Genomic DNA, 27,640 nt, shown 5'->3' with positions numbered 1-27,640 from the left:
AGTAATGGGCCCACCCCTCACCCACGAAGGCGTCGCTATGTCACACATACACACTCAGAAACACACATACTGTGTACACACGGACACACATAGATTTGCTTTAATCTCTCCCTCGAGATCTAGAGTGAAATATGAGACTAAAGCAGGTCTGAACAGGTAAGTGCGGAGTTAAGGTAACACATGCACAGACTGTTTCATTTGATATGATACAGTATATACATATAACATCTAATCTCTGGCAACTAATAGACCTGTTGTTTATGTAAATTACAGAATTATGTACACAATTTCTCCAGCACAACTTAAAACTGAAAAGGTTTTTATTTATGGATGTATACAGCATATGCCATTTTACTATATATTATCCCATCAAAGGTATTTCATATAGCTTTTAAAGTGTTCTACACCTGTATCTCCAGTAACCATATAATAGAAAACGTTTAGTTGAAAAGTATAACCTGAAAGATTTGAGCTGGGGGAGAATAACAACAGCAATGTCCGCTAATGGCCCCCAGGGGTCGCTATAAGCCACAGCTTTCACCCCGGCACCCAGGAGATGCCGCCTCCTGTCAGGTGAGACGCCACATTTAGTCATGCCGGTTTACGTTCGGGTTGGCGCCTTTCTGAACGCAACTAGACTGAACTAAAACTCAAAGTAAAATCGGTTCAACGCTTTTCTCCAGCCCGTCATTACCAACGTTGCCTTGTGCACTGACGCCCCTGGAGTGCGTTGATGGTGGAGGATTTTTCAAATAAAATCTCAGTCCAGGTGAGGTGACAGGATCAGGCTGATCAACGCTCTCTCGGGTGCGTGTCAAAGGTGAAGCGGCAGCCTGAACGGGCGCGAGGACGGCGCCGAGGGTCACAGATAGTCTCTCTCTCTCTCTCGCTCTCTCTCTCTCTCTCTCTCTCTCTCTCTCTATCAACCAGTCTCGGGTGCGCGAGCGCGCACCGCAATTGTGATCGGCGCGCGGATGGTGATGATGAGAGCGTGACCTCACTGCTTTCTGCACAGCTGCTGGAGAGAGAGAGAGAGGGAGAGAGAGAGAGAGAGAGAGAGAGAGAGAGAGAGAGCGGCAGACACACACACACAGACACGCGCACACACTGAGAGAGGGAGCGCGCGACACACAAACGCTGGGGGAGACACACGGAGAACTACGACGCGGAACAGCGGAGAACATTGACAACACAGGGGGAACTGCTCGGCGCGCGGGGACACCGTCGCGAGGCGTCCGCTGCTTCCCGCCGGACCGCCTCCCAGAATGTTCTGCGCCCCCGGTTCCTTTCTGCGGAACACGAACCCGTCGCCGCGGCATCCCCACGGACACTGAAGCCCAGATGCTCGCGCTCTCCGCCGACATGGACGAGTCCTCGTCGCTGCTGGATCTGCTGGAGTGCTCGGTGTGCCTGGAGCGCCTGGACACCACGGCCAGGGTGCTGCCGTGCCAGCACACCTTCTGCCGCCGCTGCCTGGAGAACATCGTGAGCTCGCGGAACGAGCTCCGCTGCCCCGAGTGCCGCATCCTGGTGGACTGCGGGGTGGACGACCTGCCGGCGAACATCCTCCTCGTCCGCCTCCTGGACGGCATCAAGCAGCGGCCCCAGCGTGGGAGCGGAGGAGGAGGAGGAGGAGCGGGCGGCAGGCAGCCTCTGGCCGGGGGCTCGCTGCAGGGGTACGCGGCCGGGATATCCGCTCCCCCCCCGGGCAGTGCGATCAGAGAGCTGCCGGTGGCCACCAGGAGCTCCCCGGTTAAGGTTGGAAACTACACACTGTTAGCTCACACTTAACGCTCACGCGCCTCCAAGTTTAATAAACAACACGTCCTCCTCCGCACACGCTCTCTGTATAATGGCGGTTTTTAATTATTTTTATTAACGCAAAATAGCTCGGCGGGAGAAGTTCGGGGAACAACAACGCAACGTCAGCTGGAGATTGGGGAACAGTTAGTTCGGCGTGACGTCTGCACGGGTTTCCAGCGGCTGTGCGGACGTGCAGGGCTGCGCTCTGACATTTCACGCTGCAACACAGACTGTTTAGTAGCTGAGATGAGGGATGCATAGCAGACAAGTTGCATCCTCGCGCCAATAATATTTAATTAAACAGGTCATCAGAAGTGCATTGCTGTGTTTTTGTTCCGTTTTTGCTGACTTGCGTGTTTTATGCCGTTGTCTATTGATCGTTGGGCTGATGATATTCCCTGATGGGATTTTGGCTTTATAATGAGGTTGTCTCGTATGCGGCACCATGAGGAACAATTAGGCAGAACTTGGTGACAGTGCAGTGGACCCACTCGCAGATCGGGGGGAGGGGGGGGGGGGTCACCTGTCCACCTGTCTGCCCCGCTCTTGTGAAGCCCTTCTGCAAGTAATGTGAATGCATGTGGCTGCATCGTCAACACAGTGCTGCAAAAAAACAAATAAGAAACACGTTATTTCCCTTCCAGTTGGAATCTAAAGTCCTGACAAAATGTCTGGCACGTTCTCTGGCAATTACAGGGAGACAGAATTTCAGATTTTTTTTTCTTGATTCTCGAGTACTGGGAGTTTTGAGCAGCAAGGCAAGAATAAAGATAAATCCATTGCAACGTGTCCAGAGACAATAATCCGAAACAAATTAAGCAGCTCGTCACATGGCAAAACGTCCAGTCGGATGAAACGGCGTCTGAGGGGGGGGCTGCAGCCGTGACCTCACCTGATTGACGCGCTTTGTTGCTCTGAAGACAGGATTTCCAGACTCGGCGCCTCGTGCTCCAACTTGTCGGGCTGGATGCGGCGTCTGGGGCCGGTTTGCAGTGGGATTAACTGGGAGAGTGCACCGGGGTGGTCGTGGGCAGGTGTGCTCATGCTCACGCCCCCCCCCCACGCTCTCAGCGCAACCCGCCATTGATTGAGGAGGTGGAGCGCCGTGTGATGAAGTGCAACGGCAGCGAGCGGTCGCTCATTGACGGCGATGAACAGGAATTCAAACTCTCGGTGACATTTCCACTAACACTTAACGCTCCATTTCAATGCACTCGATAAGCTTTACCGGTCCCCGCAGGGCTTTTCTGTGCGTGCTACGCGATGAGCGAGGGATTTAAACAATGGCGACATAAAGTACGTTTATAACCGCATGCACAGACGCGCAGACGAGCCTCAAGCCATGATTGTAATTGATATTTTACACTGGCTTCGATTGTGCAGATTAGAGAGGGATGCACATATTTGATGACACATACACACATTTCTGTCCTTAGTGGGGGCCAGTGTGTGTTTTAGGGCCCCGCTGGGAGAACACACACACACACACACACACACACACACACACACACACACACACACACACACACATAACCCATTACCCTTTGCAATCCCCTGCAGTCACCATGCCCAGGTCTCCTCCAGCCTCCCTGGGGACCGAGGCTCGCTGATGAAAGTGTGAATTAATCTCCCCCCACAGTGGCGCGTGTGTGGATGTGCTCCCACCTGCACAAAGAGGCAGCTCGAGGTGAATTTGAGTGACGCGGCCGCGCAGCGCAAGGGTGGAGCAGGTCGACCGGGACGGTCCACATCAGGTGTTGTGGATGGGAATGAATGCGTTGCTATGGAAATGGGAGAACAGACAGACACGCTGAGTCAGCGGTAGGAGGACCGCTGGTTCTCTCCCCTCCGCTGCTTGTGCTCCTCGTGCTTTTTGTTGCCAGTCAGACTTTATCAAGGTTGATCTCCTCCTTTTTGCCCATTTGCCTTTTTGTAAAACACCCGAGTCGAATTCCACAGGAAGGTTCCATCCTTGGTTCTCTCCGCTGTGCTGAATTAATTACTGGTTCAAGAGCCGAGTTGCTGCTCTTGTCTTGGTTTCTGCACCCCCCCCCCCCCCTTTGATGAAACGTGGCGCTTGTTAGCAGCCGGTGACTTTAGTGTCTCACTGGCTGCGCTCTGTTGCAGAGAGGCTGGCGCTCCCGTTTGTTCGCACGGAGCGGTGTGAAGACACGTACAGTATGCGAACAAAGGAGGTGTTTCGGCAGCGTAACAGTGTCATGTAAACTGAATGGTAGTAATGGAATCCATTTGTTGGAGAATGAATGTCTCTCACTCTGTGTCCCTCCAGCATCAGAGCTGTTCTCTTGACCGCTCAATTTACTTTAGTGGAAACGCCGAAAAAGTGATTATAGCGACTGTTCAGTCATTTTCTTTCTGCTGCATATTTATTATGCTGCCTCCGACTCAATCAACTCATTTAAATACAGTACATTTTTATTAAATCACCCCTTTTTCCTTAGATTAAAAAAGGGGGCATTCTTCGTGACAGCCCTCTAATTGTTTCTGTGCTCACAGGGAAAACCTTTAAAGTGAGCCTCCTGCCTGTTTTTCCCTATCTTTGTGCCGTGTGTCGTCCCTGCTCATTTATCGCCTTAGACAAACAGGAAACAATCAGAGTATGACAGTCACCGTATTTACACAGCGATGGTCTCATGTTCCCATAGAGCGGCGTGCGTCAAAGTTTATGTGCTGAGGTGAATGCCTTCCGTCGATGCCTAGCAACGACAGTGGTGGCAGCTTTACTGGTCCGTGAAGTCTTACTGGGCCTGTTGACAGCACGTTGGCTGCAGGCTGTGCTTTAAGTGCCCCGTCAAAAGCAGCGTGTCACCGCCGCCCCCACCTTTCATCCTCCCTCTTACCTGTATTTACCTGGGGCAGCTGTGGACGACGCCCACGGTTGCCGCGGCAACACGGCACGTGAGTTGGCCGTGCCCTGTCATTCCTGCGCCCGTGTGTGAGGATGGAGCAGGGGGCTCCCCGTCGTCAGCCGTCCCTGTAATGATCCTCGGCACCAGGGTCAGTCTGCGCTTAATTCTACCCTCTACCCTGAAATCAGGTCCCTCGCGGCTCCTTTGAAGAAGTAGTTGACCTCGCTTTCCAGACATTCGCACGGCCTACACGTCAAATTAGCATTTGTCCTCACAGACGTGGAAATTCGAACGCTCGCGCGGCCTCGCGCGGTCGCCGCATCGCTTCCTCCACAGCTTCGTTCACGGTTCATTTTTATATCTCCCACAATGTTTCAGTGACAGCGTGTGAGAAAAAGTGTTGGTGTTTGGTGAGTCTGCTCACACACACACAAACACACACACACACACACACACACACACACACACACACCAGCATGCGTGTGCATTCCTCATTTACATTCATTAATGTTATAAAACGCCAATCTGTGGCTGTAAACAACAAGCTCTAAGTCATTACCTCCTCACCTCATAAATACTGAACGAAGGCCTGACACATACTGTACTCACACACACACACACACACACACACACACACATACACAGTCACACCAGCAAATCCTCTTCTCAGCTCTGAGGATATCTCTCTGGACACAGCTGCCTTCTACGCGTGTTGCCGACTGAACACTTGCGAACACGTCGCTTTCCCCTGTCGTGTCTTTGTTCCTTCTTTCTCATCTCCCTCTTACTTTTCTCTGAGGTTCATGTGAGGAGAACTTAATTAATTTCAGCGTTCCCACATAATGAAGCTTCAGCTCCACATGCACACATGGGCGCTGCAGTTTAAGGAGTCGTTAAAACTGGCTGACTGTGCTCTGCGTCTCCTGGGGTGTCTTGGAAATTATGTTTTTTTTGCCTTGTGTTTATACTGTATGAATGTATATTGTTTTTTATTATACTGATTTATAATAAAAATGTTTTTTTCCTGAAAGAAATAATAAATTGAGTTAAATAAATGTACTGTAGCTCTAGTAGTGGAAACGTCAGATCTCTTGCTCTAGCATATACAGCCTCCTCATTGAATAAATCCCATTCACTCATGTCAAAAAGTTGCTGTCATCAAACCAACTAGTTTGTTCTTTGTATGTATTTGCTTTACAAACTATGACAGCGCTTTCCTGATTACTTCTGGTTGATCTTACATCTGCCTCACGCTGGGCCTTGGCATCGTCCCGCTCCAGCAGACGTGGGCAGCACCTCATCCATTATGTATGTGGATGTAGGTGGGTCAGATGGTGCCTTGATGGATGGAGGCAGGGTGTGGGTCGAGGGCATCTTCTAAGCCGAGCGATGAGCTAGTGTGTGCGCGCTGTTTAGTTTCAGGGGTGAATGCGTAATGGGTGTTAAGGCCTAAACAAGCTTTGGAGCTTGACTGCTATTCCCACGGGTGTATGAGAGGAATCCAATCAGTCCCATCCCCCAGTCGCACAAATACGCATATGGACACAGACACACATTAGGTTAAGGGTTAACCCCCTCATTGCTGGTCCTTTTGTCACTATGGAGATGAGGGTCAGTAGTCACTGGTCAAACCAGTCCATCGCAGGCAGATAAACGATATTTTATTTGAGGTCACATGACATTTTAGTCACACATAAACACGACACTAGAATTAAAATAGATTTTTACACCTTTTATTTTTAAGAAATTTTATTTGCTGCTATCTGTGGTTCTTGAATGTTGGCTTCTGACTGATGATGTCAGCATTGGATATTAGAATTGATTTCAGCCCAAGACTGGGACCCTGGCTGTTAGCTGTGAATTACAGCCTGTGCATGTCAGCGTATGACCAGCAGGGGCAGTATTCTTAACTCTCAGCGTCATCGTCTTCGCATATTCGTTACCGCGAGGCGAGGAACCACTGGCCCAGAGCCAGCGCAGTGTGAGAGTGCGGCGAACCTTTGCCAACGCATACACGAACGAGTGAGAGATTCAAAGTCAGCCAGGGGTTAACGTACTCCACGCTGCCCCCTGGTGGACAACGATCCTTCAAACGATCAGACAATCAAATGCTTAATTTCTTATAATTTGCTAATGCTACATATCGAGTGTTTTGTGGATTTGTAGAACCTGACACAGTGTATCTATCAACACGTCATGTTCCTGTATAAGTATATATAGACTTCTAGGAAAACCAGTGATGTGCGTCATGTTGTGTACGCCAACAGCTTCCCAATGAACGCATCATCTATATTCTTGTCTGATGTGGGTGGGCTTTCTTGTGTTACTTCCTGGTGGGAAAGTCACAGCTTCTGTACCGGCATCACATTACACGGATTCTGGCTAATGAAACTGTCATTCAACGCAAACCATTTACCTCCCGCTGCCATCTGGCTCTGTCACTGTGTAAAATTACCCCGGCAGCTTTAAAAAGTCTTTTGCAGCGTCGGGGAAGTGTTACACGTCATAGTTTGGGACTGCAGGTAGCTGTGCTCTGGTGCGAGGACCCTGCTGACTCCTCCGGCGTGTGCCTGTTGTAATAACGGATGAGGTTCCGCCGGTGATGTGCTTGAAGAAGTGGAACAGTTCTCTTGGGGGGGGGGTTCGTGGAAACACACTGTGGTTTCTCAAGGTGTCAGACATGCGGGTATGTGCGCGCAAGTGTCTCTGTCTGTGTTGTGATGTGTTTTAGTTCCTTCCTGTCTCGTAGCAAAAATGCCTGCTCCATCCTCATCCTCCTTCCTCCGCCTCCTCCTCCTCGTCTTTCTCGGTAATGGAGAGATGTTGAAATGCACCCACCACCCACTTTAGACTTGGCAGGAAACAGAGACTTGGCGAGAGGAGGGAGGAGAGATCAGTCTACACACAGACATTCACAGACACGTCCACATATGCGCTTCCCCGTTTGGGAACACGGCAGGACTAACTCCTAATTGACCTGCTGTTCATTCTCCCATCTCTCAACTTTAGTTCATCTCCTGGAAAATTTACCTACAGGACTGATTTCACTTTAGGAGTGATCGTTCTCTATACAAACCCCACAGTTAGTGCTTTGCCTCCAAGGCCCCTGATTCCTGGGCACATGTTGCATCCTGGTCTGTCCACAGCCCCTGGGTGCTTGAGAACAGCTGCCTGTTCTCAAGAATGTACACAAATTACATGTATTTACTATTATTATTATTATTAATTATACTCTTTGGCAGATTTTAGTTTTGGGCACTTTTGATGAGTTTAGAAAAGGAGGAAAATTGACAAAACTAAATAATTTCATGTGAGGCACAATATTTTTAGATTTAAGTGTCAGCACAGGTACTGGGACTTATTTTCATCCTAGTGTAACACATTATTACAGTAAACTGCTCTTTACTTGGTATAAGCATAATAGCGATATTCTCCATGCAAATTTTTGGGGGTTGTATGAGAACATTTCAAGTTATTTTGGGACGTGCTCCGATCCTCAGTGTTAATGGCTGAAGTGCAACTGTGATCAGCTTTCCACTCTGACATCTGTGTCCAAACATCCAGTCCTGGGTCTGTGTGTGTGTGTGTGTGTGTGTGTGTGTGTGTGTGTGTGTGTGTGTGTGTGTGTGTGTGTGTGTGTGTGTGTGTGTGCGTGTGTGTGTGTGTGTGCATATTTGAATTGGCGTATCTACGCATATGTGGTGTTTGTGTGCGGTTTGTGTATGAGAAGAATTTAGAAATGCTATGTGTTTATCTTTTACAGTATAGTATGTGATGTGTAAATCATTGTGTGTGTGTGTGTGTGTGTGTGTGTGTGTGTGTGTGTGTGTGTGTGTTTGGCTGCTTTATGAGCTTCTGAAGCTTTTATGATACTGGACTTGCACAATGTGTGTGAAAGGGGTGTGTAGCTCGTCACGGTCGTGTAAGGGTGCAGGGAAAGTTGGCAGGAAAAGAGGAACACATAAAGGCAGTTATGTAGTGAATTTCTGGCTTTAGCTCTGGTGTATGTACTCTATGTGTGTGTGTGTGTGTGTGTGTGTGTGTGTGTGTGTGTGTGTGTGTGTGTGTGTGTGTGTGTGTGTGTGTGTGTGAGTGTGTGTGTGTGTGTGTGTGTGTGTGTGTGTGTGTGTGTGTGTGTGTGTGTGTGTGTGTGTGCGTGTGTGTGCAAGTGGGATCTGGCAGTTTTCTCCCTCCAGGACAGGGATTATGTAAGCACAGAGAAGTGAGGTCAAATACCATCCTCCCTCAGGCTATGTTCTGTTTAGACTGGGGACAATGGGAACACTGGTACAATCCAGCTCCTGGGCTTTTAAACATAGAATCCTCTACAGGTCCCAGGAACGTTAAACTGACTCCGGCGCTGGATGCTGAGCAGCCACTAAAACTAACGACCGGTTTGTTCTTTTAGGTGTGATTTTTAAGGCGCAAGAGGGGAAATACTGGGAGGAGATGAGAAGTATCAGCAGAGACATATCGCCATAGCAACAGACACAGACCAGTCTGGAGTTCAAATGATGTTTGTTTAGATAAGGGTTTACCAACACTCGATTTAATTTTCTTCAGATGTGGCAGGAATACAATATTATATGTAACTAATAAATTAGTTAAATGAAATTAAATGTTCTTTATGAAGAACACTTTCACTTCCATGTGCTGTTCAGTGTAAACTAGTGATTGTATTAGAATCTCAGTCGCCCTCATGTTCTGATACAGCTTGGTTGAATTCTCTGGGAAGTTGTAAGTGCCTGCATGAGTGCGTTGATGGTGTTGTTTGTACATCCGCATGCTGATAACGCTGTATAATCAGCAGCATGTACATTATATGTGCCTTAGACATTTGATACATCAACATTGTCAGTGTTATGACAACTCTGGCTGCTGACTCATTTCTATTAAATTCTACCTCTGCTTATCTTTGTTGCAGAGAATGTATGTAACTGCCCTCATCTGTACGAGCATCTCATTCTTGGGATTTTTATTTAGCTTTGTCAGTCTGCGTGTCAGTGGCTGTATGTGAGTCATACATCCATACATCTGCACTGTGTGTGTGTGTGTGTGTGTGTGTGTGTGTGTGTGTGTGTGTGTGTGTGTGTGTGTGTGTGTGTGTGTGTGTGTGTGTGTGTGTGTGTGTGTGTGTGTGTGTGTGTGTGCGCATGTGTGTGTGTAACACTGTAAAACTTCAGATCCATCACTTGAACTCCACACAGAATTTCCACAAGACAGATTGAAACCCTCACTGTTGTTATTCTGTTGTAAATCCCAGCTGTGATCAATCCCGCATGCTTTTCTCGCCCGCCCCATCCGTCTTCCTCCTTCTTTCCTCCTCGGTCTCACAGCCTGGCAACAAGAGTGACGTGCTGGCCGAATGTCTGTCCTGATCAATAGCCTCCGAGTACTAGAACGCGTATCTAAAGGATACTTGCAGCAGGGCACACAGTACAGCATATCAGTGCTAGCAGTTCAACTGCGATGCAGATTCAGCAGCCTCTTGAAGGGTACGCGCGTTTTGCAGCTTTCACATGTTGAGATTAAAAAGACTGCACATGAAGTGAAGCTGTCACGCAGCCTTTTCACCCCCCCCCCCATTTCAGTTCACGTCTAAACAATGTTCTCTGCTAGTGGCATTTGGGCTGTTGTGCATGTGTCCGCGTGGTGTCTGCACATATTATGGTCTATGAGAAATAACAAGTTGTTTCCTGTCTGTATTAAACATATGGAAATAATATTCTTAGTAGTTAAGTGTTTCTGTGGGGTTCACGTTTCTCCCCGTCTAATTGGATCTGGTGTGACCCGCCTCCTCTCACCGGGTTCCCACTCCCCTCCGTTTACACTTGCAGGAAAATAGGTAATTAGGACGTATTCGCTGTGATTGAATAACGGCGGCGATTAGGATAATTTGTTGTGAGCTCTCGCGCGGACGGAGCGTCGGACCTGCTGCTGCTCCGCTAAGTGCCGCTCACGCTAAGCCTCGTGTGCAGACGTGCTAGCGGGCTTCCTGCGCCCGGTCCTGCCAGCTCTATTAAAGCGCCACACGTCATCATACTGTTCTCTGGCACAAGATGCGCGTTGCTGCCTGAATCCTCATAGTGCTTTCAGTATCTGCCTTATATAGTAACAAAACAGCCTCGCAGCTCAGTAAGCGTTTATTCTGAAGCTTTTAAGGGTAATTACAATATGTTCTTAGAATTATATATTAAATATTGTCACCTTTATAACATTTGACTGGAACCTGAAATGGACACATGCTGTATATTTATCGTAAAATAGTTTTGTCTCTAACTAGATGTTAGTCTTTCCCTGTTATGCTCCTCTGTCATCGTTGATGACTTAAGACTTGTCGTGATCTTAACTGAGATTATTTCCTTCATTATCGTCATTGTCAAACACTGCAATCATTCCCTGGTGACTTTCTGTACTCTGTCCAATCAGAAGCCATGTTGTGACTGATGCATATCAAATCCCTGTAGAGGCAGCGATAACATGTGGAGAGAGAAGGAGAGAGAGAGTGTAAGTGCACTGTTCACAGAAGTTTATGGTCTATTGTCTGTTATCGTTTTTTTGATTTGGTTGGAGTTCATATTTTTGTGATGCTTGGTATTTTCACATGCGAGTAAACAAAGCCAACATTACTTCCACAGTTTCTGGCCTCAGAAAAGAACCTTGGAATGCATGCAATTATTTGAGCAGTTTTATATAAACTGACATTTCATACGTAATACATAATTAAAGGACTTTAAATTGATTTCATTCACAATCTTTATACACTAATACAGTACAAACGCATGAATTGGTATTTTGGATATGGATTTTTATTGAATGGTCAACAACAAATCAAATATTTTCAAAGCCCTTCATTAAAATACAGTTACTTAAATGTAATTTGCCACAGTCCCCCCCGACTACGAACCTACCAACAATGGCCCAGTTCCTCCTCCGTGCCCCAGAAGTGTTCGCGGCCATGCAGTGGAGACTAAAACTAGGCTGAAACGGAGCGGCGCTGAACGCAGATTTGACGCGGATCTTCGTAGTTGACTTTTTTCAGTCTTCAAAGGGGGGTTGGCTGTGGTTGTGATGGCAGCATTAATCAACTGGGTGGAAATGTGCTCTGTGTGAGAGCCACAGGAGATACTGGCACAGTTGTAGAACTAGGACAGTGTCAGACCCTGCAGCCATGACTTTCTCTTTTCCTCTGCGAAAAACACATTCTTTCATACATTAACCCCGTTTTTCTCCTCATCAACACACTCCGCCTTTCAATATTTCATGCTTTTTTTTTTACTCTTTTGCCCCCAGAATCTCAGCTCTGTAGTACAGCTTGAGAAGGACAATGGGGAGAGCTGTTGTAAGATGTTAATTTGATATTTAATTGCAGGTAATAATAACTCATCTCATAATTAAAAGTGAACGACAGCCCTTCTTTAAACATTTGAAGGCCATGATTTAGACACGACAGACGATTGACATTTATTGACATAATATGAGCCTTTTAATTTGAAGAGTTTGGACGCATTGTCTCCTCAATATATTAAAGTTGGAGAAGGATGATGTGAACGGTTTGACATCAACTCAATCAAGAGGGATGGTCGTTATATGAAGCTGCCTTGTGGATGTTATCTACACACATCATTATTATTACTTGTCATACTCACACACAATAAGTTTGAAGCTGAGGTAACCTTCACATTAATATGAATATAAAAGATGTTTTAAACCTGGCCATGAGATTGCTTTTCTGTTTTTAAATCTGATACGCGGAGAGTCATTGTGTCGCAGCGCAGCTCGGTTCATCAGCCTCTCTATGGAGCCTAATGCTATATTATATAATCATCTCAGTATGTGTTCAGAGCTCATAGGCCGGCCTTTACAAGCCTCTTATCGAGATGCTAACAGCAAAACCGCACGCAGACTTTAGAGCAGCACCTCTCTTGTAACAGGAGAACTTCATCTATATAAACAGAACACGCTGCAGTGATGTGTGTTCTCTTCTGTTACTCAACCGAAATCAGTGCAACATTTCAGTGTGGACAACCAATAAAGCAGTGGGTTGACGTGTAGAGGGTGCAACGTTGTATTTTTATAAACCTGGCAAACTTATGAACTGTGACACTTCGGTATTTGGTGACTCATTGTAGCTTTATTGTTGCAGGAGAGGCTACAATCAGTTACACTGCAGCTGGAAGGAAGTGTCTTACACAATAGCTTGAAGGCTTCACAATTCAGTTGAAGTTATATGAGCCGCATCCAATACGGTTCCTTTAATTAAATGAAAAACAACAACACCGATGTTGTTTATAACAATGCTAGTTATAAAAAGACATGGTGGATGCTCTGGCGACATGTTTGCACTCTATCACCAAACACCCCAGACGAGTCTGGAGTCAGGATGCTGTGACCCTGCTCTGCCTCCGGACCCACAGAGGTCACAGCATCGTGCACAACGGGCTTCTCCTTCCTCCATCTGCATCACGCGCAGCAGCGATCGCAGACTCCGCGCTTGCTTAATTGGCAGTAATGCGCTGTTTTGCTCTGAAACCGGGGGCTGAGCAGCTCTGCAAGCTTCTGTGCAGGCATGAAATGTTGTTTATGTAAGTGTAGGTCCACACAAAGAGCCCGTCTGTGTTTGCTTCCCTTCTCCAGACGCCCCTAATAGACTTTCTGAGTGTACACTTTGAAGAGTGACTCCTGGCACTAAGTAATTTGGGGGCTGACGTCGCTACACGGCCTTGGCTTCCTCCTGCTTCCCTCGTGCCTACTGGCGGTTTTGCTCTGTCTTGTGTTGTAATTCGTGTTCTGTAGCAGATTTTCATGGTAATTCTTTCTGTTTGGATTGTTTCTAGATTTAAGCACTTCCTGTCCTCATCCTGGGTTTTAACAACAGGTGCAGTGTAGAGCATTGGTTGGTTACATTTTCAATTTCTGCTATGAAGCCTGTTATAATTAATTTACATTAGATGAATCACACTTCAGGGCGACTAGTAGAACAGACATACACTTTTAAACATAGATTCTCCATTCTCTGTTGCTTTTTGTAGTTGACTTATTTCCCCTTTGTTCTCCGCACTCTAGTTCTCTCCGCTTGGCTTTGAGTGACACTACAGTGCTCCGTTGTATCTGCTGAATTCAGCTGCTGCAGCTTTACATACACTCATTTTGAGGCATAAAACAATGTCAGCAGGAAGGCTCCCTCCTGGCAGCTCACTCTCCGGCGCACCGTGCGATCCCCGGCTGCATCAGAGGAAAGCCTCCGCAGTCGCACCTATGCAGTCGTGCTCGCGCTCCCGCCTCTATCGCCGGCAGAAAATTGAATTTCTACCGCCGTTGTACCCTGTGATGTCCCTGTCCCAGATAAATCACTCACGTCCCCCGGTGCATGCATATAGACACACGCTGGTGCAAACAGTGGCCAGCTGATGTGGGCCTCCTAACACCAACATCAGTGGGTAGAGCTTTATTCTTTGTGTTTAATGCGAAAAACATCCAAATTTTATGATTATTATAATATTATAATCATATGATTATTAAACCTTTTACACATATTTTGCTCATTCAGAAATCTTCGGAGCAATGTTTCTGCTCTAAAGTGTGCGTTGTGTATATCTTTTCAAATTGTGTTGAATGTCCTCGTTCATATTTCCAGCCTCTAAAATTGATCGGTTCCAACCTGACCGGAACCACATCGTCTTCCTGTATGTGCATAAAATCCCTCCTCTCGCACCGAAGAAAGACACAGGTTCTTGTGGCGGCCGCACGGTCATGGATCAGGTGAACGAATCGGCTCCGTGTTGTCAGTTCACACTGACCGGAGCGCGGAGGCCGGCGCTGGACCCGCTCAGCTTGTAATGTGAATGAAATCCCGTCTGTTCGGGCTGCGAGTGAATGGACTGTGAATGGTGTGTCAGCACACTGTAGTGAAGTGACGCCGCCGTAGCCTGGAGCTCATGCAACACGTAGGCTTATTACATAATCTTGTCTCCTTCCAGCGTGCGGTACTTGACCCAGAAAGCACTGACCATCACGCTCGGCAGTGGGAATACATTACGGAGCACGGGAGCGGAATGCCTGGTTAGAACAGTCAATCAATGAGCGTGTGTCAGGCTGAATCACTGCTGTGTCATATGGGATGATGATCATAACAGAGAGTGATGATCAAGGAGGCACGCGGCTGTTTATTTATTGATTCAGTCCTCATTATGTTGAGGCCTTTTTGTTGGGAGGCTGACGTCTCAATCTAGTCGTCTTTGTTGCCAGTTTCCCATTGTCAAAACTATAAAAAGTGGAACATAAATAAATAAGTGAATGTCATTCGTTGTCACTGAAGCAGTGTTTTACTGGCTGTAGTGTGGAAAGCCTTCATGAAATTCTCCCATAGCTGTCACCGTGCATCTATTCTTTAGACAGCTTAACCTTTCTCCTTATTTCTCAAGCTACTTTAAAATATTTATCTTATACTGGAGACTATAGTCAGATTAAATAAGTGCAATTATTGCTAATATGATAAAAGCTGAGGATTTCTGCTGACATTCCTGTTTGCAGACAGGCTGCATTCCCAGCCACAGGCTGCGCATGTTGTCAGAAACCACACACACACACACACGCACGCACGTACGCACGCACGCACGCACGCATGCACGCACGCACACACACACACACACACACACACACACACACACACACATTTCCACAATGGTTTATGGCTAACAGGAAGATACACAGCATTCGCACACACTTACACGCACCGGGCTGATTGAGCAGTCTGCAACAACAGATGGTTCTGAAGCCTGCAGATGTTTGCGCGTGTTGCTCTTGTCAATCGTGAATAAAGATCTCTTGTTTGTTATAATTGAATCTCGTGAGTGGCTGGTGGCTCACGAGGCAGAGCGGCAGTGGCAGCACATGCGGACGAGGCAGAGAGTTTCTGTTCTTGTGTGATTTGCATGGTCCATGGACGGGCAGGTGGGTCAGTCTGGTTTCCCCCTGGTGTGTGTGTGTGTGTGTGTGTGTGTGTGTGTGTGTGTGTGTGTGTGTGTGTGTGTGTGTGTGTGTGTGTGTGTGTGTGTGTGTGTGTGTGAGACATTTGGAGCCAGCCCGTCTTGTGAAGCCCAGACTTCCCCATTCGCGGTATCTGAGCCGTCTGCCTACATGTCTGTGTGTCTCTGTGGTTATCTCTGTTTGACCTGTCATTCAAATGTGGTATTTCACAGCACTGTCCCAGAAAAGCACGGAGTAATGTAAGAAAGGAACCAATTTCATGCCTATAATGATAATCTCTACTATTGATCCCTGTGGGCAGGTCAGGGAGCTGCACCTTGGTCTTTAGTGCAACCTAAGCTTTATTCTTCTATTTGCTGTCATGATTCTTAATGGTTAAATATAAATATAACTCATGGTCACTTCCTGATACACTGAGTAATATCTTTATTATAACGGCACAAAGATGTGACCAGTGTTCCCTTATTCTCATGTCTCTATGACATCACTAAATATCTAAAATAGCTAAAAATTCTTCATATGTTTAATAAGAGACTTAAGTTAGTCTTTCTCTAAATTATTCAGCAGTGATTTTGTCCAAACTCATTTTTATAAAGCCTTTTTCACTTCACTACACTGGAGCTAATACTAAACTAAATCGTTTTCAACCTGTTAAAACTGTACCACCAGTAACTTGCACTGAAATTCACGCTGCTGCTCCAAAATTGGATTCCCTTCAGTATAATCAGATTCAGCCTACTTTAATTTTCTGCCATCTATTCCTTCTCAGTCCATATAGATCCGCATAATCCACTACTTCACTATAATCAGTTTTGGACCCACATGATCAAGTTCAGTTCAGAATAATCCCTTTTCAGTTCTGTATAATCTGAGCTCGCTCAGTTCACAGAGCGAGAATGCGAATGTGTTTTTGGTCTCAGCGGGGGACACAGCCCATCATTCCCTCTCTCGCTGCGTGAATGAGGTTATGATTGACCCGCTAAGTAGACAGATGGACGAGGTGTGTGTTTGCCTGCATGCGTCCGTCTGCACCAGCGATGGCTTCCCCCGGCGTTGTGGTTTTGGCCAGACTGCTTGCTCACAAAACACACACACACACAGGTTTCCAGACACATTTAGAGTGTGTGTGTGTGTGTGTGTGTGTGTGTGTGTGTGTGTGTGTGTGTGTGTGTGTGTGTGTGTGTGTGTGTGTGTGTGTGTGTGTGTGTGTGTGTGTGTGTGTCTAGTAAAAAGTGCTTATTGGCTGCGTGCGCCTCAGACTGACTGAAATGAACCTCAGTTATGGCTACAATCTACTCCCCACACTTTATTTTTGGCAGTGTGTGTGTGTGTGTGTGTGTGTGTGTGTGTGTGTGTGTGTGTGTGTGTGTGTGTGTGTGTGTGTGTGTGTGTGTGGGCCCCACAAGATAAACACAAACTTAGAAAGGTTTAACCCTGGGAACAGTTTGGTCAGGAATAGGTTGTGGTTCTTATAGACACATGGGACAAAAAGTGAAGTAGTGGCCTGAGCTCCTCTCTCTCTCTCTCTCTCTCTCTCTCTCTCTCTCTCTCTCTCTCTCTCTCTCTCTTTCTCTCTCTCTCTCTCTCTCTCTCTCTCGCTCGCTCTCCGTCTCTTCGGGGCCTTGCAGCTGCTCTCAGCTGTTCTGCAGTAATGATGTCAACAAGCAGCTGCAGCCTCCGTGACATCCACAACCCACCCATCGCTCCCTTGTTGATGGAAACAAACATACCCTTACACGTGTACCTGTCCTGTCAGTTGTCTTTGTGACTAAATGCGAGTCCTGTCTAGCAGCTAATTCCATGTTCCGAAAAACCGACAGCATCAGTTTTCTAATCTAAATCTAGTGTGAATGCAAAGAGAGAGAGAGAAGAAAGGAAGCACAGGTGCAATAAAAGGTCAGCCAGGCGTCTGCAGCCTGTGGGCCCAGCTCTTATCTCCTATCGCGTCACCTTTATGAACAGCTAAGGTCACCGTTAAACCTCATCTTTATGTATTTGTACTGTGAAGGGAACGAGACACCTGGAGTGAAGCTGCGTAGCCGGAAGGACGCGTGAACCCCGTCCAGCCCCCCCGCAGGGTGATCCGCTGCTGCTGAGCTTGGCCTGAGACTGGTGGTTGTTTAATGCAAGTCAACACTGGCGCCTACCAATTATCACCTATTGTGTTCCATCAACAGGTGTAAAGGGGCCTGTCACACCAGAAACATATTCAATTAGAAGCACTGACACGCACACACTCCTCATCTCGCTTATATTGTGGGATTGTTTTCTCATCTATCTGAAATATGTCATGCGTTTTTTCCATTACTTTTATCAACAGTGCCATCAAATCTATAAGTAGGAAGACTAGAGTTCTGCAGTGAGGATCTGTTCGGTTTTGTTAGCTCGGATTTCCTCTGGGTTTATTGAAGCTTCCCCCCAATCACCAGGCCGATTGGTAGAGCGTCCTCCCACCATCTGTCTGTCCATCTGACACCCCTGCCTCTTTATCCCCCTCCCCAGCTCCTCCTCCCACCACCACACTCTCCTCTGCTCTGTGTTTTATCCTGCACTCATGAAGGTGTTCCTGAACACACTGTACATATATAGTCCCACGTGAAGCTGTACTGCAAGTAAACTATACTGTACTTCCAGTACTATACTGTACCACTATAATCGTCTGGTTCCTTATCATTCGTGAATGACTCTTATCTACTACTTTTAAAATTTTAACCCTTAACAAATTATAATTTTTTTCTTTGGAACTAATCAAGTTCCTTTACTTTAAAATGTTATCAGTTTTTCATCCATTAACGGTCTGGAGCAGCGCTTCAAAGATAATTATAATATGCAGTATCTGAGATGTGCTCAGCCCTCGAGGACTCTTAAACTGTACGTTGCTTTACAGTACGTGCGCTTGAGTGAGTGCGTGCTTCTCTGCTGTATAGAGGAGTAAAAGTCACAGCTTGATGTGGCAATGATCCGCCGGCCGACGGAGGCTCTCGCCACCGATAGCCGACCTCCTGCCGGGCTGCTTAACTGGGTTACATTCGAAGAGAGTCAGTGTTGACCTGGGATGAACATGTTGAAATGTGGCCACGCTTCGCTCGTGTGGGGTTTTCCTGCGGCACACGGGACGCATCAGTGTGAATTCTGCCGGCCGCTGCAGCCGTAATGTACTGTGTGACATGACTCGCCTTAGACAGACGGAGGGAGAGCCGCTGACAGCTGCACGCTCAGCTGCAGGACTCTGTGGCTCCATGAGCGAGAGAGAGAGAGACAAAGAATATCAGAGGATCAGGTTTCTTTCTCTCTCGCTCTCTTTGACCCAGTGTGGCCTGTTACATCTATCCTCTCTCTCTCTCTCGCTCTCTCTCTCTCCCCAGTGTGCAACTTTCCTTCTCTGGCTCATTTCCCGAGCACACCTCCCAACAGCGCATGAGTGTGTGCGTGCCTGTGTCTGTGCATATGTGTGTATATGTAAAAAGGATCATTTCTGGCTAAGATGTTTGCCAAAATAAAGATTTAATCTCCTTTAAAAAAATATAATACGTATGTGTACAGTGTGTGTGTGTGTAAAAAAAATATAATACGTATGTGTACAGTGTGTGTGTGTGTGTGTGTGTGTGTGTGTGTGTGTGTGTGTGTGTGTGTGTGTGTGTGTGTGTGTGTGTGCACGAAAGGGGAATTAATCTGCTTCTTATCATCATCAAATCCATCTATTTTGGGAGAAGTAAATCCACTATTCATTGGGGCAATTTTAGTTGGTGGTGGGTAAAAAAAATATATACGGACTTCTTATAAACAACATTTTAATCCTTCACAATGGTTGCGTTACTGTAAGTTGCACGATTGCAACACACTGTAGAGCTGTGGACCGTTTTGCTTTCTTGGCTTAAAGTGCAAGGAGATGAAGCAGATCTGTTTGTCCGAGATTAAGCTGGCTTGAATGAGAAGTTGTATGTGACTCGTTTTGTATAGACCATAAAGGCAACAATTTAGTTGTTTAAGGCCATAATACAGTGATTTATACACGTACTAACTAATATCTGTGTTACTGGGCAAGAAGTCTGATAGCCGCGAAATGACTCATGTATAATGATGTGTAATTTAGACCGAAAAGGAGAAGAAAACATGAAATTCTTCTTTTCATCATCTTGTACTGTTTCCCTGTGAAACCAAAATCCCATGTTAATGCTCCTTTTATCCCTGTGCCACGCTGAACCGGAGCAGAGGAAAAACTACATCCAGCTCCTGTTCTTGGGAAAAAAACGCAAATACTGTAAATATTTGATGTTCAATATATATAATTCAAATCCCTGTGTGATGAATTATGTATTGTCTGGTGGGATTTGATGATGAATATTTGTCTTTGTGACTGATAGCTCTCTCTCTCTCTCTCTCCCATCTCCAGCCACTGTGTGACGCCTCATGTGTGGGTACAGTATAAGGGAAATCATGAAACACCCAAAGATACAGAGAGAATTCAGAAGCAGAATTTAATCATTTATTCCTCCAGAGAGTTGTGATTTGTGTATTATTTAATAATTATTTATAACTAGTTGTACATAATCTACTTTAGTTACTATTTATGGTTTAATTTTGACAAAGCATCAGTGTCATTATTCCATCTTGAATACAGAGATCAAGTCCTCGTTGTGAGATATAGTAATAAGAACAGATAAAACTAGCTGCTAGCGTCAGTAAACTAGACACTAGTTTGTTAATGGCTGAATAAAATGCAATCAGAGCATTTGACAGAACTTCCTGCGGGGTCTGAAGTGACCCAGAGGCGTGAAGACGCTAACGGCGTCAGCCAAGTCGAGCAGCTGAACACTGGGGAGGGCTGAGTGAGCTGAACAGCTGAGGAGAGGAACTCATACACAGGTTGAGAATGTGGATGGTTAAGGGTTATTGCCGGGTCAAGATGAGTAAGAAAACCACAAACCGCACAACACATTTATTATCTGCCTGGGCAGAGGTTGTGTGCTTGGAGAACTGAAGTTGTGTCTCTGTTATTGTATTATCTATCCTTTAACATTGTCCGCACTCTGTGTGCGTGTGTGTGTGTGTGTGTGTGTGTGTGTGTGTGTGTGTGTGTGTGTGTGTGTGTGTGTGTGTGTGTGTGTGTGTGTGTGTGTGTACTCACAACAGACAGTGGGCCACCCACCCCACATGCCCTTAAAGCCATTACATGCTGCTACCCAATCCTTCCACATCTCCCAGTAAGCTCTCTGGGGTCTCTCTCTCTCACACACACACACACACACACACACACATGAACACACACGAGGCAACCAGCAGACACACACACAAACCTCTTTTTGTTCCGCTACCAGGCCTATTATAGTAGGAACAGTAACACTTTAGTGAAACTAGATACAGTATTGGTCTTTTTTAAAACAGCACCACTCAATGTGAAATCTGTTAACGCTGGGAACATCTTCATGAACATGAGAACAAATTACTGTAAATTATATTTATAATTAGTAAAAATATTTTTAACAACGATGCACAATTAGGAAGTTACTAGTTGGATGTGGGGGGATTCGTTTGCCTTGTTGCCTCGTTTTGAAAGCAGGGTGACAGCTCATCTGTTCACTCTCTCTTCACACCCTCGCGTGTCAGCGCTCACGCGGTTCACAGTTATTCTTCCCCCGAAGCTCGTCGTCTCTGGAAGACGCGACATATTTCCTCACCTTTGCTGTGGAAATTACAGCATGAATTACCAAACAAGCTTGTTGTGAGAATGCGTGTTTGCTGCTACGGGGGCCGCTGATCACGGGCAAATGTACGATCTGTATCTGTGTTTGCTCACTTTGTTCCGCTTTTGCACTTTTCTAACCATCAGTAAAAATAATATTTGTGCAATTATGCGATAATCATATTGTGCAAGTTTTTCTTGTGCGTGCTAATAATCTCAGGATCTGACTTGAGTTGTGTTCACACATAGACTGAGTGAAGAGCTAAAGCTGTTCCTTTAGGAGCCCATCATACTTCATTAACCGCTTGTCATTTATCTTGTTTCTGATACAACAGACAAACTCTGATTAGTCATGTCTCCTACGACAGGCTGTGATTATTGTAGTAATTATTAGTAATTTGATATAAAGTGCAGTTCACTGTCTTGCTAATTAAAACATTCTACTTCATTTCAGTTCTTGCTTGGTTTCGTCACACTCTGTTCACAGCTCTAAACTAGTTTGCTCTGATGCCAACGTCTGCATAAAAAGCAGCGTGTATATTTTATACGCCCCTTAATGCATCCATACGGTGTTATGGCTTAGCTCTGACATATAATGTGGCAAATCTCATAGTTTTGAACATCTCTCAAGTGTGTTTTTAGTACATTTCCTGAGGTTCATGCGGAAATGGAAACAAATTTTTGACGCTCTTGGAAAATCTTTGTGCAAGGACATAAATTCCCAAAATGCTAAATCTATCCTTCTTCGACTCCTTTACCTTTCGCTGTCATCTCCAGCTTTCTTCACATAAACTGCAGTCGTGAATAAAGAGGAGTGAACCTTCCAGTCATCCAGCAGGGAAATTATAGATGTCACACGGAAGAGGAACGTAAAATGTTAGGAGCGCATGTGCCACAGGGAAAACCTCAAGATCAACCAGATCACACTCACATGTCACAAACAGAGGTGTAAGTCTGCCTAAACAACACTGGTGCAGGAACAATGTGTTTCGTAGCATGAGATCCGATTTAATGACATTGTCATATCCCATAAATTCATATTACAGCATGCCACTTCTCTTGCTTCTTTTTCAAATAATTTAGTTTCTGATAGTGACTCATTGGGCCTTTAATATGTTGTGATTGATCGCTGGAGATTAGCTGTGCTTTCAAATGTAGCCCAGTTAAGTTAAACAGCTCAATGACCCTGGACAAGGGGATGAGTATTTGCAATAGATCTAATAAATGTGGTTGTGCCATCTGTTTCCATGGCAACTGTACTTTACGGTGACCTTTTTCCTGAAACAAAGATACAGAGAAACACATAAAAATGAATAAAACTATCACCTAAACACCTAAGACAGATGAATTATTGAATAGCTTGAGGCTGAATTTAGACATGGACTTGATATTCTAACTAACTAACTGAAATATGTCACTAACCTTCCTTTTACTATGACATCAGTAATGAGCCAAAAATATAATGCATATCACCAATTTACACTACATTACGGGCTCTAGCAACTGCCCCCCACGGTATTCAAAGGTCAACCTCCGCCCCTCATTAAATGTGAGCACACCTATCAGAGCAGTCCGCGATGCATGATTAATGGGCCCTAAATAGGTCGTGACCTTTTTAGAGTAACCGCAGATAAAACCAGTGGGCGATGTACTGTATGGATGCAATAGCCAGTGAGACAGTGGAGTCCAGGGCTTGATGAATGAAGAGTAATGAGTGGTGGACCCCCCCAGTCCATCAAGATGGATACAGTGTGTTTGTGTGTGTGTGTGGAAGAGACAAACGAGAACAAATGGGACAAATGAGAGCTGAAGATGTCATTCAGTCAGCAGCAAGGCGATACAAAGTAGACTCCCTCTGCCTCGAATATCCTCTCACAAACACACACACATTGAGCCAGTGAGCATGAACCATAGCCTTCATTAGCATTTCAAAGTAACAAGGTGCAAGGAGCCACAAAATTATGCATTTTGTGCACTTTGAAATGAAAATTTGCATAAAGACTGGAAAAATACTGTTTACTTTTCCACAGAGATGATTTGAAGTGGTCTTGATCATTTATATATTATCACTCACTCACTCACTCATTGACTCACTCACTCACTCACTCACTCACTCACTCACTCACTTACTCACTCACTTGTTTTTGCATTCACAAATAGTTTGCAGCAACAGTGGGAGGAAGATGTGATTAATTTCATTTCCTTACGTCTTGCAACTTTCCTTTGTTTTCCTGTAATGATTCTTGATAGAACTGACAGGAGAGATCAGGTGTAATAATACACTAGCAAATCAGTTTGCTATCTCAACTGTTAGGGACGTTAATATTCACCACATCTCCACTCTCGACATTTCCGTCTCTATAGAATTAACTGCATTCCTGTTGGACGCATTAATTACCACATTCTCGAGGCGGCAACTTTTTTCCCCCGTAGTTTTAACGAGCTGTAATGAAGTGTTAAATTAACCACTGCAGGCAGCCTATACAGCACATGCTATCAGTTAATTACACATACAGTATGTAGGAGGTGAATGGGTTTGTGAGAAGGTGAGAAGCTGACCTTCCTTTCAGACAGTTTGACTTTCAGGAGCAGCACAAGAGCAAAACGCTGTAGCAATGATAGTTCTGGTCATATACTAATCGCTAATATACAGCGATCGCTACAGAGTTTCATTAAAAATTTAATTTGCAGTATCAACTGGGGAAACAGCAACTTATCTCCAAACCGCAGCATGTAGTCACTCGTTTGATTTGCAGCGCTACAAAGCAGCTCAGTTTACTACATAGAATGGACGACACAGGCTGTGCTCGACCCGGGAGGTTTAATATTTCAACAGGTGCATCTTTAGACTGCTGCTGATGGCTAAAGCTACTGTATATGTGAAAAACTGAAGCTGAACCAAATCAGCTTTATTTTCTAGCTGATTATAGAGCCTAAAACTGTGCCTTTGGGGAATTTATATAAAGTTTTGGAAATAGAAGAAGTGTTAAGATGAGAATTTACCTAAACATATGTTAGAAATTAAATTTTTCTAAAGGTCTCAACATTAAAAAGACCTACAGAAAGAACAGAGACATGCTCACGCTTAAAACACTGTATTATTTATTTATTTGCCTGCGAATGGTTCCAGCGAGCGTTGGGGCTACCAGGGGAAAGTGAAAAATGAAAGTGCTATTCATTGTCAAGACTCCGCTCAGCCCTTCTCTTATTCCCTGTCTCTCACTGCCTCTCTACATTTGCCATGTTCCCTGTGATGGAAGACTCCCATGTCTGCAGTTAAACCCCAGTAAATGTCGGCCTCGGTGATACTAGGGTGAATTTACTCTCTCCCCTTCAGTTTGTATAATACCTAAGCAGCCTTAAAGCACTTCACCACAGTAGTAGTGCGTTAGCTGCATTAGCTGGGGCACTTCTACAGGGTGGCTTGGGGACAGCTGCCCCCCATTTTGTAGGGTTTCCACCTTTGATGGGAAAGGTGCAGCCTGAAGGCAGCGATTGATGGCGTCTGTGAAGTTACATGAAATGCATCATATCCACAGTCGGAGGTGGCAACAAAACAAAATAATGCCTAATAATTTTAAGAAATGAAAAGTATCAGTGCATAGCTGTGTAAATATTATTTGTGTGCATCACAGCATCATATTTGCAGATTGCAGTTGTGTTGTTGTCTTTTTCATGGCGTGCTTTTGTTGTGTTCTCTGTAAAATGGCTCCACTCTGAAGCCGAATAGAAAATTGAGAAACTGACAGATCAGGACCAAAAACACAACACCCCGGAGCAACAGGATGAGACAGAGGAGGAAGGAAGGAAGATAGGCAGGGGGAGATGGAGAGAGACAGGAAGAGGCAGAGATGTGACATGCGATAGAGAGGGAAACATGCCAGGTGGAGGTGGATGTAAAGATAGAGACAGGCAGCGAGGAGGTGTTGCTACGAAGAGGGGAGATAGAAATGATAGACGCTGCTGTCAGGTTACGGCTACCTGATTGGTCACAGCTCCCCTCCAATCATCTTTGTGTGTGTGTGTGTGTGTGTGTGTGTGTGTGTGTGTGTGTGTGTGTGTGTGTGTGTGTGTGTGTGTGTGTGTGTGTGTGTGTGTGTGTGTGTGTGTGTGTGTGTGCGTGTCTAGACGTGTAGGTTTACCTCTGGATGTAAAGCACTTACATCATGGTGGAGGAATCTCCTTTTCACCGTGTTGTCAGTGAAGAGCCTGAGGGAAGAGCCTCAGTTTGTTTTCCCTTTTCACTTCAATACTCATGCATGTGTGTACACGCATTTGAGTGGAGTGCAGTGTGTGTGCGCGCGTGTGTGTGTGATTATCAGATGTGCTCAGTGTTCCCTCATTATTTGGACAAATCAGTGGGATAGACGCGTCCCTCTCCACATGAGGCTGGTGCAGGGAGGAGGTTTACATTAGGATGATGGGCTCAGACCAGGCTTCTGTGCTAAGGCTTCATCGTGGACAGGGACCTCGGACCGTCTCAGTCCTGCGTCTAGTGGACAGGACTCATGTCACCGTGAGCCTAACTGAACGGTCAGATGTGTCACTATCCTTTATGTCAGTCTATAGCAAGAGACAGCGGAACGTCACGAAGCAGCCTCGTGTTTACTGATTCCTACTTAGGAGACAGGCAGGGTCAAAGGTCGCTCCTGCCGAACGCTGGTGCAATGAACTAGAGTCACTTAGTTATATCGGCAGCAATCTTTAACTCTTCTTTATTTAAATTGAGTCATCTGTTCTCACATTTAATTAAACACTTAACAGTGACCTCTTGTAAGTGATGTAAATTCCCTTTAATATGTTCTGTGCGTGACCTGTGACATCGCACAGTCAAACTTAAGTAGTTTATAGAGAATAGAGTCAGAATGAGTCACACAAAACTATTACTGTTGTTGCCTTTCGCCATGACTATATCCTTTAAGCTCTTTATGTCTGTGACCGTGATTGACACATTTAGTGCTCTAAAAGCAGACACGCCTCAGCAGCCATCTGTCACTCAAGTCCCTGTGTTACCATAGCAACAGGGGTCTAGCTGCAGAGGGGGCCAATAGAGAGGTCCCACCCTAGTAACCTCACCTGCCCCCTGCCACTCTTTGACACATCATCATAACTAATTCTGGTCTTTCACAGGGGCTGAATTTGGGCTAAGACTTTAAGCTCATAATAATAATATTGGCTTTTATAAACCTTTCATCTTTACATGCATTTGCAAACTTTCCCGTGATTAATCGAGTCGCTGCTGCGTGAATCACGCTGAGCAGTGCCATTATAAACACCCGCTGGGACCTCTGGGTGCCAACGGCGCCGGAGACTGACAGGGCCTGTTAACCCTCTGCTTCAGAGACACCTCTGACCCCGTCAACTTGCTGTTTTGAAAGGTAAAATGTCAGTTTGACGACAACACAGACGACAAGGGGGCGTTTCAAAGACGAGAAGCGCTTTGAGATTGAATGAATTCAACAAAGATCTTACATATTAAAGTGTTTCTTTCTGTGTTACTACTTAAAGACTCAATCGGCAGAAAGCGGTGCCTCCAGGAGCGGTAGTCAGTTTCCATTCATGAGGAATAATATAAAATTAATGTTCAGCTTCAGTTCACTGAAAAAAACACAAAGAATACTGTGATTTTTAAGACTTTACCAATTATTGTTGGCTTGTTTGACTCTGGTGATTTTAAACCAGCTGCTTGAAACAAATGGTTGAAAATATGAATTTCACCCATTGTATTTCTGTAATATTTTTTTACTAGTGAAATGAATTGTTAATAAGCAAGTGTTTTTATGGTTTATTTTTCACATGATATTACTTTAAAAAGTGTCTTACGTTGAAAATTTGATGGAAATTTCACAAACATTATTCACACGTTATTTTCATTTTAACTTTCCATTTTAAGTTCATCCTTGGGCTGAAAAAAGGCTTTGATAGAGTTGAGAGGCATTTATTAGTAATATTGCTACGTTGTTGTTTAAGGCAACGGATAAATGAAAGACACTAGTTTGGCTATAAGACTAAAAAACAACATTAAGACTTAAAGAATACAAAAATATTCTCCTGCTGTGTATCAGATTTAGTTTTTTATATTACTATAGTAATTTACTCTCCTTGTAACACCATTGCTTAATCTGTGTCATCATTCTCACCCCCCCAGTCGTTTACTGAATCATGTGGACTTTGTTTCATTAAGGGAGCCGAGAGCAACAACATTCATCACTATGATAAACCCTGGGTTCCAAGGAGCTGCCTGTTACATATTAGGCGTCTAAGATGCTAAATGAATGAATATGCAGCAAAACAT

At 45.2% G+C, this 27,640-nt stretch overlaps 1 protein-coding gene across 1 annotated transcript in view; it reads left to right on the top strand.

Annotated features, from left to right (window-relative positions):
* Nucleotides 1-1,046: 1,046 nt before the first annotated feature.
* Nucleotides 1,047-27,640, top strand: part of LOC114847151 (E3 ubiquitin-protein ligase SH3RF3-like) — a 54,259-nt gene continuing 27,665 nt past the window's right edge. Inside the window, exon 1 of the mRNA XM_029136594.3 lies at nt 1,047-1,758. Within this exon, the coding sequence (XP_028992427.1) occupies nt 1,342-1,758 (417 nt within the window). The 5' untranslated portion in view covers nt 1,047-1,341. The remainder of the gene's footprint in view (nt 1,759-27,640) is intronic.

The sequence above is a fragment of the Betta splendens genome, chromosome 21 (genome assembly GCF_900634795.4).
Source record: "Betta splendens chromosome 21, fBetSpl5.4, whole genome shotgun sequence".
In the NCBI taxonomy this organism is placed as follows: domain Eukaryota; kingdom Metazoa; phylum Chordata; class Actinopteri; order Anabantiformes; family Osphronemidae; genus Betta; species Betta splendens.
Note: the sequence above shows the minus strand (reverse complement) of the source record. Positions and strands in the feature narration are given on the sequence as shown.